This window comes from Anthonomus grandis, chromosome 19 (assembly GCF_022605725.1).
Source record: "Anthonomus grandis grandis chromosome 19, icAntGran1.3, whole genome shotgun sequence".
NCBI lineage: Eukaryota > Metazoa > Arthropoda > Insecta > Coleoptera > Curculionidae > Anthonomus > Anthonomus grandis.
In genome coordinates this window covers 2,902,507-2,918,704 of record NC_065564.1, presented here as the reverse complement: position 1 = coordinate 2,918,704, position 16,198 = coordinate 2,902,507, and the positions used below count along the sequence as shown (strand labels likewise).

Below are 16,198 nucleotides of genomic sequence, written 5' to 3'. Positions count from 1 at the left end.
TTTATACAATGGCAAAAAATCGGTTTTAGACCTTTAATCCGCTTAATGGGCTACCTCAGGTACTTAAGTACCTTAAACCGACTTGAAATCTAGGTACTAATTGCCACTGAGGGTGCAATTTAAAAACGATTTGCATCCATAAACTAGGGCCTAAATTGAATGACTCATTAGCATAAGTTTCAATAATAATAACAAACGAAAAATTCCACAGCCGCTCATGATGGGCACAAGTCTAATTGCAATGATTCTCGATAATGTAATAAAAATATATTTTAGAACTTTATTTAAATCAAATTACGACAGGATCTTAAAGGGCTTACTTAGGTAGATATAACAATGCCTCTAATCCCATTTGTGTAATTTGTCTGCACTCAAGTGCAGGTAATTTTTATTTTCTAAAAAATAATAAGTAGTAATTCGAATTTCTAAGAAAACTGCGTTTTCTGTGTGCAAACCGTAGGCAACCTGCTGTACATAAGTCATGGCACACTCACATACGTGCACAAACTGGCAACAACATGTTCCTCAAGTTGGAAAGCCAATATGGCCGCCGTGCGTGCGAACATTTGAATCTCATTCGACGTTTTTCACTTAGAAAAACTTGGAAATCCACTCCAACAGCTAATAATGAATAAAAATTGACTTAATCGGTGGTGGGAAAGCCATTTATCGTTTATTCGCGGTCGAGCTTCGGTTTCTAAAGGAAAATTGGGTGCAAATTAATTCGGGGCGAGTGAGGTGGATCATTTCACTGGAAAATACACCCAAACCTAGTTAATTACTTCATTTGCGGTCAGGCAAAAAACATTCACAGTTTATTAATAATTTAACGAGGAAAGTTTAAAAAGAGCGAGAGAGTTCCGAGGTTTGTTAAGAGATGGCAGTATAGCAAGAGATCGATGATCAAAGGTCTCCGAATTGTAAATTGGAAATCTTTATATGAATTTATAAGTATGTTGTGCGATGAGGATACCAAGCGATTGATAAATACAAGCCAGAAAAGCAGAGCCCACTAGACGTGATAGGATCTGGCTGTGAGTGAGTAGATGGCTGATGGGTCACTGAGTGAAGGCCACCAACAAACAAATAAGTTCAAGATCGCAATTGTTTATTTTTTTTATAGTGAGTGAGCACTCGATAATCCTCTTTCCTTTGGAGAGTTTTTTGAAAATTTTGGGCGTGGTTTGAATATTTTTTGACGTATCAAAATGGCGGCTGGACGCCATCTTGGAAAACAAATATCTTTTTGGGAACTGAGGGAATTACATGAATCTCTCATTAAAATTCACATGATTGCATTAAGAAACCTGCCCTGGTGGGTGTATATCGAATCTATACGAAACAAGCGGGAACCCACCGAACCAATGAGGTATTCACTTTCAGTTTCATTGGATTAAACGACCCACGCCACAAGAAAAATAATACGAATAAATAAACTTGTTGCACATACTTACCGTAGGTGATATCATGGGTCACAGTCTCAGCGAGAGACACTAGAACAGTTTGGGTGTAGGTGCGTACAGACGGTGAACTGGCCGGCGATTTCGACACCGGTTTCGGTGTTTTCGAAAAAATGTCACTATTTTCCGGTTCCATGATGAAAACTATTGTTGTTCCGCGCTAAAAATACGGTTCTTTAGGGCTGTATCGATTTTCCCGTGACCCTTGACCGACCCGGTAACACAGTTTTCACCCCACTGTCAAGGTTACGCGGGATGACCTCTCGACCAATTTGTTTATGAATCAAAAATTCACATTTTTGCACAATTGCACGTAGTTTATAAAATCTCGCGGTTTGTTTGCAGTAAACAACTGCGACCCGTTCAAAAATCTCAATTGAAATCGCGCGAACTGCCAGGCGCTCCCCGGTTTTCCCTTTCTCTCTCTCGCACGCTTGTCGCTGTCCCTCTTTTTTTTATTTGCTTCTAAAATTTCATATTTATTTACGAAAGATTAACATTATCCTTATCGAAGGGAAGTTCATGAGTTTTTAAAAACCATTTGACTATTATCTAATCAACTGTATCGCTAATTTATTTGGCTTTTAATACCGTATGTCCGCAACCTTGAGAAACAATATTATTCGCTGTGGTATTTGTATTGAGTAAGTTATATTTAGCCTCCGTAATTACAGATGTTCAGAGCAAAGTTACACCGAGAGAAACGTTTCATTTTTTTCTTTTAAACAAATGGAAATTGCTGGTGGTCAGTCTGGATCCTCAAGATCCAATACCATTTTTCTTAATTTCTTACTTCTCATTAATTGAATCAAACCAACCAATTTACTAAAGGATTGTGGGGCAGGATGTGCTGCATCAAAAAGGTTAGAATCATTTATAATTCTTGAGATATTGTGACATATGTTAAGGGCACTCTGGCTCCTCAAGGTCCAACGCCATTTTCCTTCATTTCTCACTTCGTTTTTGAGATATCGTGACAAATGTTAGTAGACATCAAGGTCCATATCCTCTATACTCCCTAAGATCTCACTTTCTTTTCTGAGGAGGAGTCTTATCTGATCCATGGTTATAAATTAGTAAGAACTCTTTAGCAGTTTAATTGAAATACAAAAGTTTTCAGCCACAACTCGACCAAATTACCACGTTCTGAAAATAAAATGCTCGTATTGTAATAATTAAGCTATAAAATTATATAAACACTCTTACTGCGCCGGCTCTTTGCTCCTGAGCAAATTAACTTGGCGATGATGTTCAGTTTACTTACTCTACACTGAAAAAAAGAATCAGCATCAATTGAATTATCATCATCATCATCATCAGGAGGTGTATGGTGGGTTCGAGAAGAAGAAGCAGAAAAAAATTAAGACAGAGGACAAGGAAGGAAAAAAAAGATAACAAAAGGCATATGATTCTAAGAGTGAGCACTTGTGCTGATTTGGTTGGTTGGGTGGGTTTGAGAGGAAGAATAAGAACAAAATTAGGAAGAAATTGCACAAGAAAGGAAAAAGGAAGGATATCAACAAAAGACATAAGAACATGCCTCCGTAAGCGAATATTAATTTCCTGGTGTTTACTGATTTCGTTGGTAGGGTGGATTCGAGAGGAAGAAGCAGAGAAAAATGAAGACAGAGGACAAGAAAGGAAAAAAGAAGGATATCAACAAAAGGCATAAGAATGTGAGTCTAGGAGTGAGGAATGAGTAGCTGGCATATGCTGATTTGGTTGGTTGGGTGGGTTTGAGAGGAAAAAGAGGAGCAACAATTGGAAGACATTACACTAGAAAGGAAAAAGGAAGAATAACAGCAAAAAACATAACTCCATAAGCGAGCATCAATGTCCTGGTATATGCTAATTTAGATGATAGAGTGGGTTCGAAAGGAAGAAGCAGAAAAAAATAAAGACAGACGACAGGATACGAAAAAAAATAGATATCAATAAGAAGGCATAAGAATATGACTCTAGGAGTGACCACTGGTTACCTGGCATATGCTGATTTGGTTGGTTGGGTGGGTTTGAGAAGAAGAAGGACAAGAACAAAATTAGGCAGATATTGTATAAGATTGCAAGGATAAGGATAACAGCAAAAAACTTAAGAAAGTGACTCCATATAAGAGAACATTAATTTCCTGGTCTATGCTGATTTCGTTGGTCGAGAGGATGAAGCAAAAAAGACTGAGACAAGCAAGAATGATCAAAAAGTGAACTTTATTAGCAATCCACTTAAATAAAACATCAAAATCCTAAACCTACACATCACGTCCAATCAAAACTCCACTAATATATCATCCAGTGGCTTTCTGGTGAGGTCAGGAACCAAACAGGCCTCCGCGGGGTAACCCACTGGTAGCAGGAGGGTCAGTTTCTCAGAAATTGGTCGTTGCAGGAGCGCCCTGAGGGCAGGCCCGCAGTTCAACGGGGTCGAAGTAAGTGAGACCAATCCAGCATTCTAGAAATTCACGATATAATTTCTAATGTGGAGAACTCATTTAGTTCATATACCTGTATGGCTGCTAGTAAAATACCCGCTGCCAAAGACACGCTTTGCTCATTATAATAGTGGATCTTCTTGCCGCCGTCCGGTTTTAAGCTGTAGGTCTGCTTGAACACCAAAATGAGGTAAGGAGCGTCAGTGAGGTACTCCTTCACCCAGTTGGTCCTTAAGGGCTTCAAGTCGGTAGTCCACACTTTTCCCATTCGTTTCTTGTAGTTTATCTCCTCCTCTTCTTCGATGATTTCTCGAATTTTTCGTTTGGTTTCTGGATCGCTCACCACCACGTAGGTCCAAGGTTCTGTGTGAGCACCACTAGGTGCAGTACCTTCAATGATTTTATTACTTAAGGTCAAGTGACTTAACTAAAATCACCTACCAGCAGTTTTGATAATATTGCGGATTATTTCTTTGGGTACTCCCTTCGTACTGAAATGACGAACGGTTCTTCTTCTGTTCATCAGCTGATAGAATTCTTCTGAGCGTTTTAGTGATTCTTCTTGAGGGATCTTACTGAAATTCAGAGGGATATGCTTTAGGTCTAACGGTAAAGCCGGACAAAGATCGTCATCTGGTGACGACTCAGAATCCGAGTCGTTTCTCGATACTGAAAACAACGTGCTTAATATACAGTGCAAAAGAAGCAGAGTTTCGTGCAATTTCACTCACCTCTATGAGCTTTGGTCTGCTTATCTTCCACAATTGTCTCAGTGCTTCTGCTTTTCTTCATGTAGAGTCCAAGTTTGACTGTTAACCAAAGCACCAGTCCGGCCACGAAGTACTGCCAGTACATCTCGAAAAACATTTCGTTCCGTTGCTCGCCGTTTTCTGTCAGTTGCACACCCATAATACTGAAACATTGCATATTATCGCGAGAATAGTTATCATTGACCCACATTTGATCTGCGTATATGAATTATTCTCGTCGCTGTATAATGAATCAGTGTTGTAATTAAATAATGTGACACTTACCTTAGAACAGAAAAATCACCTTTTCCGAGGAACTGTTCTGGACAGACTGACTAAAATGGGCAAAAAAGGGTGCGGCCGAACGATCCATATCATGAAATAACACGGAAAAATTACTCAAGCAATTCCATGGATAATTGCGTGTTCGCGGTCAATAGGAAGGTGTGCTTCCATTAAATGAATATTCAATTTTTACTGGGCTTGGGTGGAATGGAAGTTAATGACTCTAATTACAGTCAAGAAATCGTTAGGGTCATTTGGCTCATTTGTCTATTGCTACCCCAGAGACTTATTGCACTTAAAACTCAATTTTTTCCTTCAATCTGACTACCGAGACCCAATGGTTCTTTAGATATCTGGAAAATTTCCTCTCGATTGCTCTTAAATTGAATTTATTGTTTCATGAACATCATCTGCCGTTAAATCTCGATAGTTTGACGAATTCTCAAACGTGTTCACCACAATATAAGGCAAACATGATCATTGTTGGTGATGATTTGGTGAAAAAAAATTAAAAAGTGGATTTGGAGTGGTACAGTTGACGATTTAGAGGAGGAAAAAAGCGAAGAAGCTCACATTTGAATCAAAAAGGAAAGTCTCTTTAAAGTTATCATGCCATATTGCATCGAAATTTAAGGAAAGCACCATGCATTCCTCTGGAAGCTACGGAAACACTTATTTTATGCCTAAATCAGTGATGCTTTGGTGACAAACACGTACAAAGTGGATTCTACAGTTGACAATTCGGTAACCGTGCAATAATAGTGAAGAAATGAAGAATGGACAACAAAGAAGCTCGTATTTGAGTGGAAAAGAAGGAGAGTAGAGAAATGAAGTCATAGGATGTCTTTTGAGGTTATAGTTCATGGAAATTCTACATCAAATAAAAAATAGAGAGGATAACAAAGGAGAAACCTTAAATTTTGAAATGTTGAACCTTGGATGCTCACTTTGCAAGCGTATCGAAAATCTCCACGAATTCCTCCAGTTGTCATGAAATATCTTAGGATTCCAGATGTAGGAACAATCAAAAATCAATATTTCAATCAGCTTCTTTATTTTATTATAAAACGTCTTAATATGGAAAAATGTATAAAAGATTATTTCCGAAAAGTTTGAATCGTACACTAAGATGCGAAAGTCCTCTGTTTTTCACCGTTTTTACGAGTTTTAACCTCAAAACTTGAGGGATTTCGAATACTAAATAAGCTGTCAGAAAACTACCATTTTTTAAGTCTAAAGCAGCAACGTTAAATAATATTAAGGCTAGAGCCTTTTAGGGCTGATCATTACTAATCAAGTGAAGACTATTTTAAGATTCCATCTGTAGTATATTAAAAGTTATTAACTTGACACAGCAAGGGTCTGCTGATTTGAAGCAATTTTCAAACAGCCATAACTTGTCGACTGTTAATACGATTACAAAACTATAAAAAGATTCTTGTACAGAATTACTTACTTTTCAACTTTGATTATAATGATTATTATTGTATATTGATTACTACAGAAGATATAGGCGATTTTCTTGTCGGCATCCTCTTTTCCATCTGAGATACGACAATAAGTATTAGGTTTAGAGCTTTAAGAAGTATCTTCAACATTTTCGAGCTAATCATTGTTAAGTAACTGAATTCTGTTTTTTGACTCTAGCTATAGTAGATCAACCTACAACGTTGAATCCATATTGCATCCAGTTTTAAGGAAAGCACCATGAATCCCTCCAAAAACGACGAAATATCTTAGGACTCTGTCTGGATCAATGAAAAACGAGAAATTCAATCAGCTCCTTTATTTTTTTATACATTCAATATACAACGTCTTAATTTTATGAAAGATTATTTCCGAAAAGTTTGATTCGTACAGTGAGGTGCAACAGTCCTCCGTTTCCCACCGTTTTTAGGAGTTTTAACCTCAAAATTTGAGGGTATCGAATAATCCGTCAGAAAATTACGATTTTTAAGTCTGAAGCAACAACGTTAAAATATACAGGTACATACCTACTTTTTAGTAATAAAATATATATTTATATATACTCTATGCTTACGTAAATCATTCGTAGGTACGACGGAAGGCATACATTTCGATTCCATCAGTTGAAGAACTAAATACATAATAATAATTAGAAAAAAAAAAAACTTAAAAAAATAATATAAATAATTACAATGCTAAAGAAACTAATATGTACACTTAAATAAAAGGTTACATAATGTGTAGGTTGAAGGGGAAGGTCTAAGAAGTTAATTTTAGACTTCGATTAGTCAAAAACCAACAAAAATACTGACCAAACTTACGGCTAAATTAAAAAGTATGTCAAACGCAGGTAACTAAATTATTCATCTTAATCTACACTCATTTACGCACCTCGTATTATGGCCACTGTGGTATATACAGCGTGGGCAAACCCCGTATCACACCCTGTATAGAGAGATTGTCTCTTACGGTTACACTGGGAATATTTTCCATTTAAAAAAAACAAACAAACAATAACTAATCACAGAGGCTTCAATAATCATTCATCATGCCGTGCGGAAAATATATACAACAATAACTTAAAAAAAATGTCCAAAATTCACCTAAATTATATAAGAAAATACTTTGGTTTAACGGTTTTTTTTTTCAAAAGAAATGTGACTCTGATCCTCGAAGCTGCCTGATAGGACAAAGATAGCTATGGATACTTATATCAGAATATTCGGCTGTTCCCTAGAGATGTGATGTTGTTGCTCAATCCTCATTGTCTTAGCGTGAGGACGGTTAGAAGGACCAAAATTAGCGAGGAGGTCAGCGACGTACTGCTTGAAGTAGATTCTGAAAAAAAATTAACTTAAAGATTACTAACATCAAGGAAAAATAGAAAGGATGAACAGTAACAGAACAAATATAAAAAAATAAATGAAAATGACACTACCTCCTACAGGAACGAGTTCCTCGCTTCGGTGCTGTGCTGGGATGTCAAGTGATGATTCTACGTAAAAAAAATGGAAAATAAATTAAAAATGCCATCGAATCGCGCCATAAATCATAAAATGCCATGCAATGTATGAGTGTATACCTTGTAATCTGTTTTCTTTTTTGTTGTGCTTGGGTTTTGAGTGGTGGGCGCCGTGTTTCGCTAAAACTGTGCAAAAGCAAGCGAGAATTTCGTTTAAGAATGACAAACCGACACACTCTCGTTCATGTTCACTTACCTCCTTCGAATGGTACCGTTTTAGAGTACTCCGACCAACCGTGGCCGTTCTTCGATCTGGCCCTGGTCTCGTACAACCCGGGCTCCAAGTTCTTCAGGGTGTGCTTGATCAAGTAGACGTCATTTTCCGCGTCGGTCACATCAGGGGAGATCGTCTTCCAGTTTGTTTCCTTAAATTACAAATTCTAAAAATGTTGCATCCCCTTTAGTACCCCTGAGTGCTCACCCCTTGTTTCCTGTACTGCAGCTCGTGCATAGAAATGGGCTGCTTCGACTCTACTTTCCATTGCAAAATCACATCCTTGGTGCTTTCGTTGCTCTGGTTCTTCTCAAACTTCCTCACCACAGGGGTCTTCACCAGGTTGACGTCCTTCGTCTCTTTCCCCAAAGAGTTCCATGCCACGCACGAATACTTGCCAAAGTCTTTCTCGTTAAGATCTACAATCATCGCGTGATTAAAGGATCACTATCTGTTTTTGAAGGTGGTAGACAATGGTACAGTGAAAACATCTTGTCGGACTTGCATTGTCTTATTTATTTAATGTAACACGACGTTTCGGTTGGTAAGTAACTCCAACCGTTATCAAGTGTAAACTCTCAGTTTCTGAGAGTACATTTAATAAATAAGACAATGCAAGTCCGACAAGATGTTTTTAAAGGATCACTAGGTAGAGGTGTTGTTGAGTGTTTTACCTTTGATGATCAACACGTTTCTCTCGTTATTTCTACGTCTTTCCAGCTTGATTTTAGGCTCGTTGGACACGATAGTTTCGCCGTCCTTTTGCCAGTTCACCGTGGCCGCTGGATAAGCGGAAACGTCACAGATGAGCTCAGCGTCACTCTCGTGGTCCGAGTTCACGATGTATTTGTCCACTTGGATAAGCGGTTTGTCTGGAATTAAGCACGTTTTAGAAAGGAAGAGTTGTAGGTGATCAGTAAGAAGAAGATGATGAAGATTAAGAGGGAGTTGATAGGGAATCAATGAACTGATATCTTGGGTTTCTGGACTTGATCCAGTTAGTAGATTTGGCTCTTAAGAGCGCTCAAAAGAACCAAGATCAAATAGAAGTCAGAAGATTTAGTAGACCTAAAGGATAAATTAATTAATGGAACTGGAAATATCTGCGAAAGAGTAAGAAGATGGATGTCAATTACCAGGCATTCATGGAAATTGGCTTTGGAGCATCTGGAGCTTTGTTTGATAATAACTGAAAGAAGGAGAAAGGGAGAAAAGGTAGATGTCTCGAAAAGAGATGTCATTTAAACGTTGAAATTGAATAAGGAGAGTCTCTGAGGAAGTAGAAGTTGGCTTGGAGACATTGGAGAAGCTCAGGCATCTGGAGCTTGGTTTGATGATAACTGAAAGAAGATTAAGAGAGGAGGGAAGAAGAAAACGTTGCTGTGTTGAAAAGAGATCTAATTTAAACGTCAAAATTGAATGAGGAAAGTATCTGAGGAAGTGGAAATTGGCTCAAGCATTTTTGATGATAACTGAAAGAAGATTACGAGAGGAGGAAAGAAGGGAACATTGATGCCTTAAAAAGAGATGCCATTTACACGTTGAAATTGACGAGGAGAGTCTCTGAGGAAGAAAGCATCAAGGAAAATTAGAAAATGACACTTTTATATGTTCCACTTCTCATAAAAATTCCATTCCAACGATTTCCAAGTATAATCACCGATTTAGTAAGAATTTTAATAAACATCAACAGCTATATGAATTATGTAATGCGGAAATGGCAACAGTCATGCACCACGCCGCTTCTATTATTTGTTATTTTAATGAATGAACATTGCAAAACACATGTTTTTTAACGCTAATCAAGGTTATCTTCAAGTGGTTTTTTTTAAAGTTAAAATGGCGTCCGTTGCTACGTTATTTTTATGCAAAAATGCGGTTAAGATCCTTGACTTAATAATACAAAAAAAAATCATGGAAATCCTTTGGATAGATCAGGAGCGAATGCCACACATTCTCACTCACTCGCGAACTTCTGGATACTTACGGTTAACGTAAATATTAATATGCTGATGCGCAGGTTTTCCAATTTTATTGTCAGCGAAGCACCTGTAGGCACCAGCATGTTTCGGCTTAACTCGCTGTATCGTCAGGGATTCGCCGTCGGCCAACTTGTCGTTGTCTTTGTACCAAGAAACTGTCGGCCTCGGGTACCCGGTGACTTCGCAGGTAAGGGTGGCACTGTCATCGGTCTCGAACTGCAATAAATCATCGTACTGAAAGGTCTCTTCAATAATTTAAGTAGTACTACTTACCACGTTCATTTTATTGTTGGAATACAAGGCCGTTATGTTGGCACTGGTCTTCTGGATTATTTTATGTTCAACCTCCGGTCGTTCCGAATCGGATAGGAGAAGGGTACAGGAGTAGGTGCCGAAATCTTCGGCATCCTCCAGTACCACTTGCAAAGTACCGTTTGGCAATAGCAAGTAGTTGTGCTTGTTCTTGATGTTGATGTCACCTTGGAAGATCGGGTTGGAGTTTTTGGACCACACACGAATTACCTCCAAGGCATCTGTAAGAGGAATACGTTTAATAGTTTATATATTTGTCAAAAATCTGTGATAGTACCTTTAGAGGATACGGAACAAGGTAACCTAACTGTTTCCCCAATCATTTGGACGAAAGTTTCAGGTTTCGACAGTAGGTCCAGCTTGACACTGGTCCTTCTGGCCCCATTGTCGAGCGGTTGATTATCGGAGACTTCTGCTTCGTCGTAGTAATCTTCTTGGTCCTTTTGGAGATCGGTATCTTGTTCATTTAATTCACCGTAGACGTCCTCGTCTTTTTTCAATGCCTTTTCATTCACTGAAATCAAAGGAATCGTCTTAAGTCAAGAGAGTGACGATAATGATTAATCTAGGATATAATTAAGCTAAAAAATTTGGTTTACACCCTTCGTCTATTCGCACCTTCGGTTCACACTTTGTTATTGCAGCCCTTCCGATCCTACAATACCGCTTAAAAACCATATCCCTTTGGCAAACACAAAAAGGTATTTATAAGGACCATAAATAAAACAGCGGGGGTCATTATGGGTGTCATACGTGTTTTTTTATGTGGCTTTTTCAGCTGGACCCATATGCCTAAAATGTTGCGGAAGGTACGGGATCCGTTGCGTAGCCCCTACATATTATTTTTACCTGGGTTTCTATACATTTTTAATAAGCTTGTGTGACGACAGTGGTGCCAATGCAAAAAGAACTCAGGAAATACCTTGAATAGGTCAAAAGTTAGGCCCATTTTAAGTTGGGAACTTATTTGGTTCTTTGCTACATGAGTTCAGGCCCTGACAATGTCAAATAACCTTTTATTTTTTGTTTAATCAATTAATTATATCAGCAGTTACATGTTGTGCGACTGATTATGATTTCCCAGTGTTTTAGTCTCAACAAATTGCTTTAAGAGTCGCCCCCTGCAGGTTGATAAAGCGACCGTTGTTGCCCCATAAATAAACATTTTAATAATTTGTCCAAAGGGGCCCCATTAAGTGTGAAACCCCGTTGCGAGTTAATCTCTTCCCATACGCGAAGAGCACAAACTCAAAAGACACTTTTCAAATCCGTTTAGTTGCACCGTGGTAATTTGAAATATACGTGTTTACCTTAGGGGCTCTTGTGACACCTTGGGGGTATTAAAATATCAAAAAAAAGGGTCAAAAACATCTACTTATCAAGCCGAACGCTTATTACACACATGGTTACCTTATGCATGTAATTACAGATGTTTTTTCGAGGCATTGACCCAGATTTTAGGCCTGTCGCGGATCGTTATTTTGTCAGTTAAAAATTCCGAACAAAATGGAAATTGAACACAAACAAATTTAATTAACAAAAAAAAAACGCTCATTAGCCCACGCATTTTCTCCTTGCAGTCGCAGCTTTTTAAGCGCCTCGTTAGTGTAAATAGGATCGTAAACCGAACGTAAAAATGCACGCATAACGTAAATTTCACTTTTAGTTTAAACAAACAGCCGGGAATTTATTTGTTTTTATTAATTTAGTTTAATATGGCTTGTTGAAAGATGATGGGAAAATCCTTGAGAAAATATGCATTTCCTTCGTTTATGTCGTCAAAAGCCTCGCGCGTACATTAGAGAAAAATTTCTTCAATTCAAGCCTTTTTGTTTCAGTGTTTTATGAGGTCTTCGAGTTTTAGTGGAAGTCAGAGATAAATCTGCCTGGCTTTGAGACCTGATAACATAAAAAGTTTTGTCTGAATTGTTTTATACTCTAAACGATATTCGTAGGGCATCCTTTCCTTAATCCAGCTCAGTGCGTTTTATAATTTTTTCTTTAATGGTTCTTGGGATATCCAATTTTTAGTGAGAGGAAGTCGATCAGGGACAAACTTACCTTGGACTTACCTCTGACAACTGGTTTTGGGGCCTGATAACATGAGTCTCATAATTTTTTTCTCCAATGGTTTTTGAAATATCCATGTTTTAGTGAGGGCAAGTCGGTCAGAGACAAACGTTCCTTGAACTTGATCATCTGACTTCAAAATCTCATACCTTACTCCCAATCCGACAATTTTATTTCAAATTCTCTCGTTTTCACTTCTACGAATTACACCTTTTGTGTGCTTCTCCCTCTAAAAATGCAGCTACCACCGAAGAACGTCAAGTCATCAATCTTTTATTAGAGATTCTTGGTATTTTTCTACCTGAGACTAAATAGTGTGTTCGACAACAATGGACCAGTATATGTTCTACTCAAGGGGCACTATCGATACAATTAGTGCTCGTTAGGTTTAAGATTTAATGAGTGCGTCGTCAGCTGGTGTCATTACAGGTAGTAATCAAGATGGATTAAAGATTATCGATGAGAGTTTTTTTATATGGGATTTATATTCTTTGTAGTTTTGGTGGCGTCGTTTCCTGATTTGCCAAAAATAAGATTTAGGTGTGTACACGTGTTAAAAACATTTTTTTTCACTCAATAGTGACACGAAAAGTTATTAAGATTGTACAAGTATCATTACAAGATCAACGACCTGCCGAAGCAGAACTCCAGCTGTGTCGAAAATTGGGAATCGGTTGTAAGATGTTTAATGAGATTTTTGGCAGGGCATCGCCGTTACTTGGCACAACCCGCGTCCTTCGATAATCAACTTTAAACAACAATAAAAAAAATCAAAAAGGTCACGCCATACATGGTAAAACCAACGATACACGTTTTGCATTATAAATCGTTGTTTGGTCGAGATAACATGCATAATGCTACTTTGTGCATAAATTTACAATCAAGCGTTGAATACGTAATTACAATTAGTTTCTCCCTTATTATGCATCATAACTTATGTGACTGCAAGGTTGATTTATCTCGACACCAGGCTTCTGGACTTAATATCTACAGTCCTTGGTTGTCGTACGGCCCTCAGGATTACCAGATTTAGTATCTCTAGATTCTTAAAAGTCTGTGGTGAATGTCTCAATTAACCCAGTTTCAACTAATTGAAGTTATTCAATTGCCTTATTATTGGACTATTGGACTCGATGTTACTACCATCATCAGTCAGCGGCGATAATAATAATTTTTATTATTATTAGAAAAATTATTTCTGGCGACTATCGCGTGGAAAAACAAACAAAATTTATATGCGCTCATATAACGAATTTATTCACTGAGACACCGAAATAGTTTCGGGGTTTTTGGATGGGCGCCAACATTGCACAAAACTACACCCGACGGCCAATGTTGTATATTTCCTATATAATGATGCGTCTCGCGTTTCCCACTCTTACAAGAGCTTTTTTATGACTTTCTCACGTTTTAAAGTAATCAACGATCCTGTTGAATCTACTTGAGATTAGAGTTATACGGTTAACATCTGGATAAAATGGGAACCGTTCATTATAGAAAATATTTTAAGAAACCAAAGAAATAATTTTGACGCCCCGTAGAAGCACTCTTATACGGATCAAGTAATACCGGTAAAACTGAACAAAAGAGCTTTGCGAGCTTTGCACATTCAAAGGATAACAGGAAACTCAAGGTAAACTGAATGCAATTTCACAAAAGGAAGTTCAGGTATGTGTGCTTTGAATGGCAAAGGTACCGTGCAAAGGCATAAGGGATTTTCTTGGAACTAATCTACATTTTTTATTTTTTTCTTGAATGAGAACGTTTACATTATCATTCATTCACTGTACATTGATCTGCTATCGTTATCTCATAAAGGTACATAAGATAAAGCAAATAACATAGATGTTTGTGGAACCCGATAAGATTATTATAGACAATTAATTTCTATTAATTGTATGTATTTAAAGTTGCTTAAATTTGCCTTCACTTAAATTATTCAGGCCACGCATAACTTAATTGTATACCACGAACGGTTTCTTATTTAAAAAAAAAGTGCTAATTTTGTAAAAATTCAAACTCTTGCAATCACATACCATCTCGTTTCAAAACTCCCTTTCCAAAAACACCCTCCACCATCAACACCACGAAACATCCAATCACAAACAGCTTCATTGCTTATATCCAAATTTGTAAAAAAAAAACCCAAAAGAAAAATCTATGGCACAAATTCACTTTTCCAAAAAAAAAAATTATCACTTTTCTTTCACTCTCGACGTTTTCCAACGAAAATGTATTTTCCTCCGGTGCGGTTCGAACACTCGGTGCTTTGGCGGTGCACTCGCTGTACGAGCGGTGGCGACGGCGAATCGTCGTCGTCGAATCCCCCACTTTGATTCCGTAGCGGTTCGACTCAAAAACGACGAACACGTAACAACAAAAATGTCAGACGAAATGCCGAACGAGCTTTCGTCGATAGATCGGGTGCTGGTAGAATTAAGCTTCGGCGATCATTAGTTTTTTTTTTCTTTGGACCCCGAACTCTCCGGACCTAGGTCATGTGAATTTTAACACTCAACACACTCAAATATAAGAATTTTCGACTCTGAGACCTCTAATCCCGAACGTCAAACTTTGAAACGAACTTGTAGGTGTTGTGAGCTGGAGAACAGTCCAAACACTTTTTCTTCAGATATCGTTATCTGGACGATTTGTTTACTACATAGCATCTATGAGGTCATGCCCAAAGAAAATTCTTTTTAATTTGCTTGCTACTTCACCGAGGGAAATATTTTAAACATGTTTGGGTGGAAGAAGGTTGGAGGTTCATTTTGTGTTATTACATATATTTTAACAAAGTATTAGTTTCCAACTTATCCGCAAAAATTAAAGATGTGATTGTTTTTCGACAAAATGTCTTGTAACTTTCTTGCTGTTAAAGCTGGAATAATAATTTAAATGGCGTTCGGTAGGTCAAGGCCAAAAGTTCATTTTATATATATACAATTTGGTTGAGAAATTATTAGTTTAAGAGTAATCCTCAGAAATTGAGGCCGTCACTTGAAACTGTGTTTGCCTTTCGACGAAATGTCTTGTAACTTCCTTGATGTTAAAGATAGAATGACAATTTAAATAGCGTTCGGTAGGCCAAGGCTGAAGGTTTATTTTATATATATACATTTTTTTGAAAAACTATTAGCTTTTGAGTTATCCTCAAAAATTGAGCCCGACGGTTGCAGTTCTGATTGCCTTTCGACAAAGTGCTTTGTAACTTCCTTTCAGTTAAAGCTAGAATGATAATTTACAAGGCATTCGGTAGGCCAATACCGTCGGTTTATTTTATATGTATACAATTTTCTTGAGAAACTATTATTTTTTGAGTTATCCTCAAAAATTGACCCCGACGGTTGCAGCTCTGATTGCCTTTCGACAAAATGTCTTCTAACTTTCTGGCTGTTAAAGCTGCAATGATAATTTAATAGGCGTTCGGTAACTCAAAGTTAAAGGTTCATTTTATGTGTTTAAAACTTTTTTGAGAAACTATTAGTTTCTAACTTATCCTCAAAAATTGAGCCCATCAATTGAAGGGGTGATTGTCTTTTTGACCAAATTGCTTGTAATTTTTTTGCTATTAATGTTAAGAAGGCAATTCAAATGGCCTTATACGAAATAATATTCTGTTTTTCTATGTTTTTTAAAGGATTTATTATTCTCTCATCTAGACTCGAAAAAACATTAATTTATGTATCCATGTCCACCGCAAAAAAGCAA

General features: G+C 37.5%; 3 protein-coding genes across 5 annotated transcripts in view; all 3 read right to left on the bottom strand.

Annotated features, from left to right (window-relative positions):
* The window catches only part of LOC126747249 (ribosomal protein S6 kinase alpha-5-like), a 31,252-nt gene extending 29,413 nt beyond the window's left edge, over positions 1 to 1,839 (bottom strand). The window contains exon 1 of the mRNA XM_050455767.1: positions 1,455 to 1,839. Coding sequence (XP_050311724.1) covers positions 1,455 to 1,596 — 142 coding nt within the window. The 5' untranslated portion in view covers positions 1,597 to 1,839. The remainder of the gene's footprint in view (positions 1 to 1,454) is intronic.
* Positions 1,840 to 3,646: 1,807 nt separating this feature from the next.
* LOC126747334 (iodotyrosine deiodinase) lies at positions 3,647 to 4,799 on the bottom strand. Its single transcript, XM_050455889.1, has 4 exons — positions 4,618 to 4,799; positions 4,328 to 4,555; positions 3,960 to 4,276; positions 3,647 to 3,906 (listed from the first exon to the last, which is right to left on the bottom strand). The coding sequence occupies exons 1-4, from the start codon at positions 4,793 to 4,795 to the stop codon at positions 3,724 to 3,726; spliced, it is 906 nt and encodes a 301-aa protein (XP_050311846.1). The 5' UTR covers positions 4,796 to 4,799; the 3' UTR covers positions 3,647 to 3,723.
* Positions 4,800 to 6,691: 1,892 nt separating this feature from the next.
* On the bottom strand, positions 6,692 to 14,805 carry LOC126747424 (neurotrimin-like). Of its 3 annotated transcripts, XM_050456051.1 has the most exons (10): positions 14,524 to 14,804; positions 10,695 to 10,931; positions 10,379 to 10,638; positions 10,111 to 10,321; positions 8,798 to 8,995; positions 8,331 to 8,542; positions 8,106 to 8,274; positions 7,970 to 8,035; positions 7,826 to 7,882; positions 6,692 to 7,725 (listed from the first exon to the last, which is right to left on the bottom strand). In XM_050456051.1, exons 1-10 carry the CDS (start codon positions 14,600 to 14,602, stop codon positions 7,649 to 7,651), a joined length of 1,566 nt encoding a protein of 521 aa, XP_050312008.1. In that variant the 5' UTR covers positions 14,603 to 14,804; the 3' UTR covers positions 6,692 to 7,648. The 3 variants fall into 3 exon arrangements, with proteins under 3 accessions (XP_050312008.1, XP_050312009.1, XP_050312011.1); XM_050456052.1 differs by lacking the exon at positions 7,970 to 8,035 and having other exon boundaries at positions 14,524 to 14,805; XM_050456054.1 differs by lacking the exons at positions 7,826 to 7,882; positions 7,970 to 8,035 and having other exon boundaries at positions 14,524 to 14,805.
* Between the last annotated feature and the right edge of the window lie 1,393 nt (positions 14,806 to 16,198).

Coding starts and splice junctions, on each gene's coding strand:
- LOC126747334 (XM_050455889.1), bottom strand. CDS start 4,795: ATGGGTGTGCAACTGACAGAAAACGGCGAGCAACGGAACGAAATGTTT. Junction 4,277..4,327: donor CAATATTATCAAAACTGCTG/GTAGGTGATTTT, acceptor AAATCATTGAAG/GTACTGCACCTAGTGGTGCT. Junction 3,907..3,959: donor TTTTACTAGCAGCCATACAG/GTATATGAACTA, acceptor GTGAATTTCTAG/AATGCTGGATTGGTCTCACT.
- LOC126747424 (XM_050456051.1), bottom strand. CDS start 14,602: ATGAAGCTGTTTGTGATTGGATGTTTCGTGGTGTTGATGGTGGAGGGT. Junction 10,322..10,378: donor CCAACAATAAAATGAACGTG/GTAAGTAGTACT, acceptor GATTTATTGCAG/TTCGAGACCGATGACAGTGC. Junction 8,275..8,330: donor TGCAGTACAGGAAACAAGGG/GTGAGCACTCAG, acceptor TTGTAATTTAAG/GAAACAAACTGGAAGACGAT.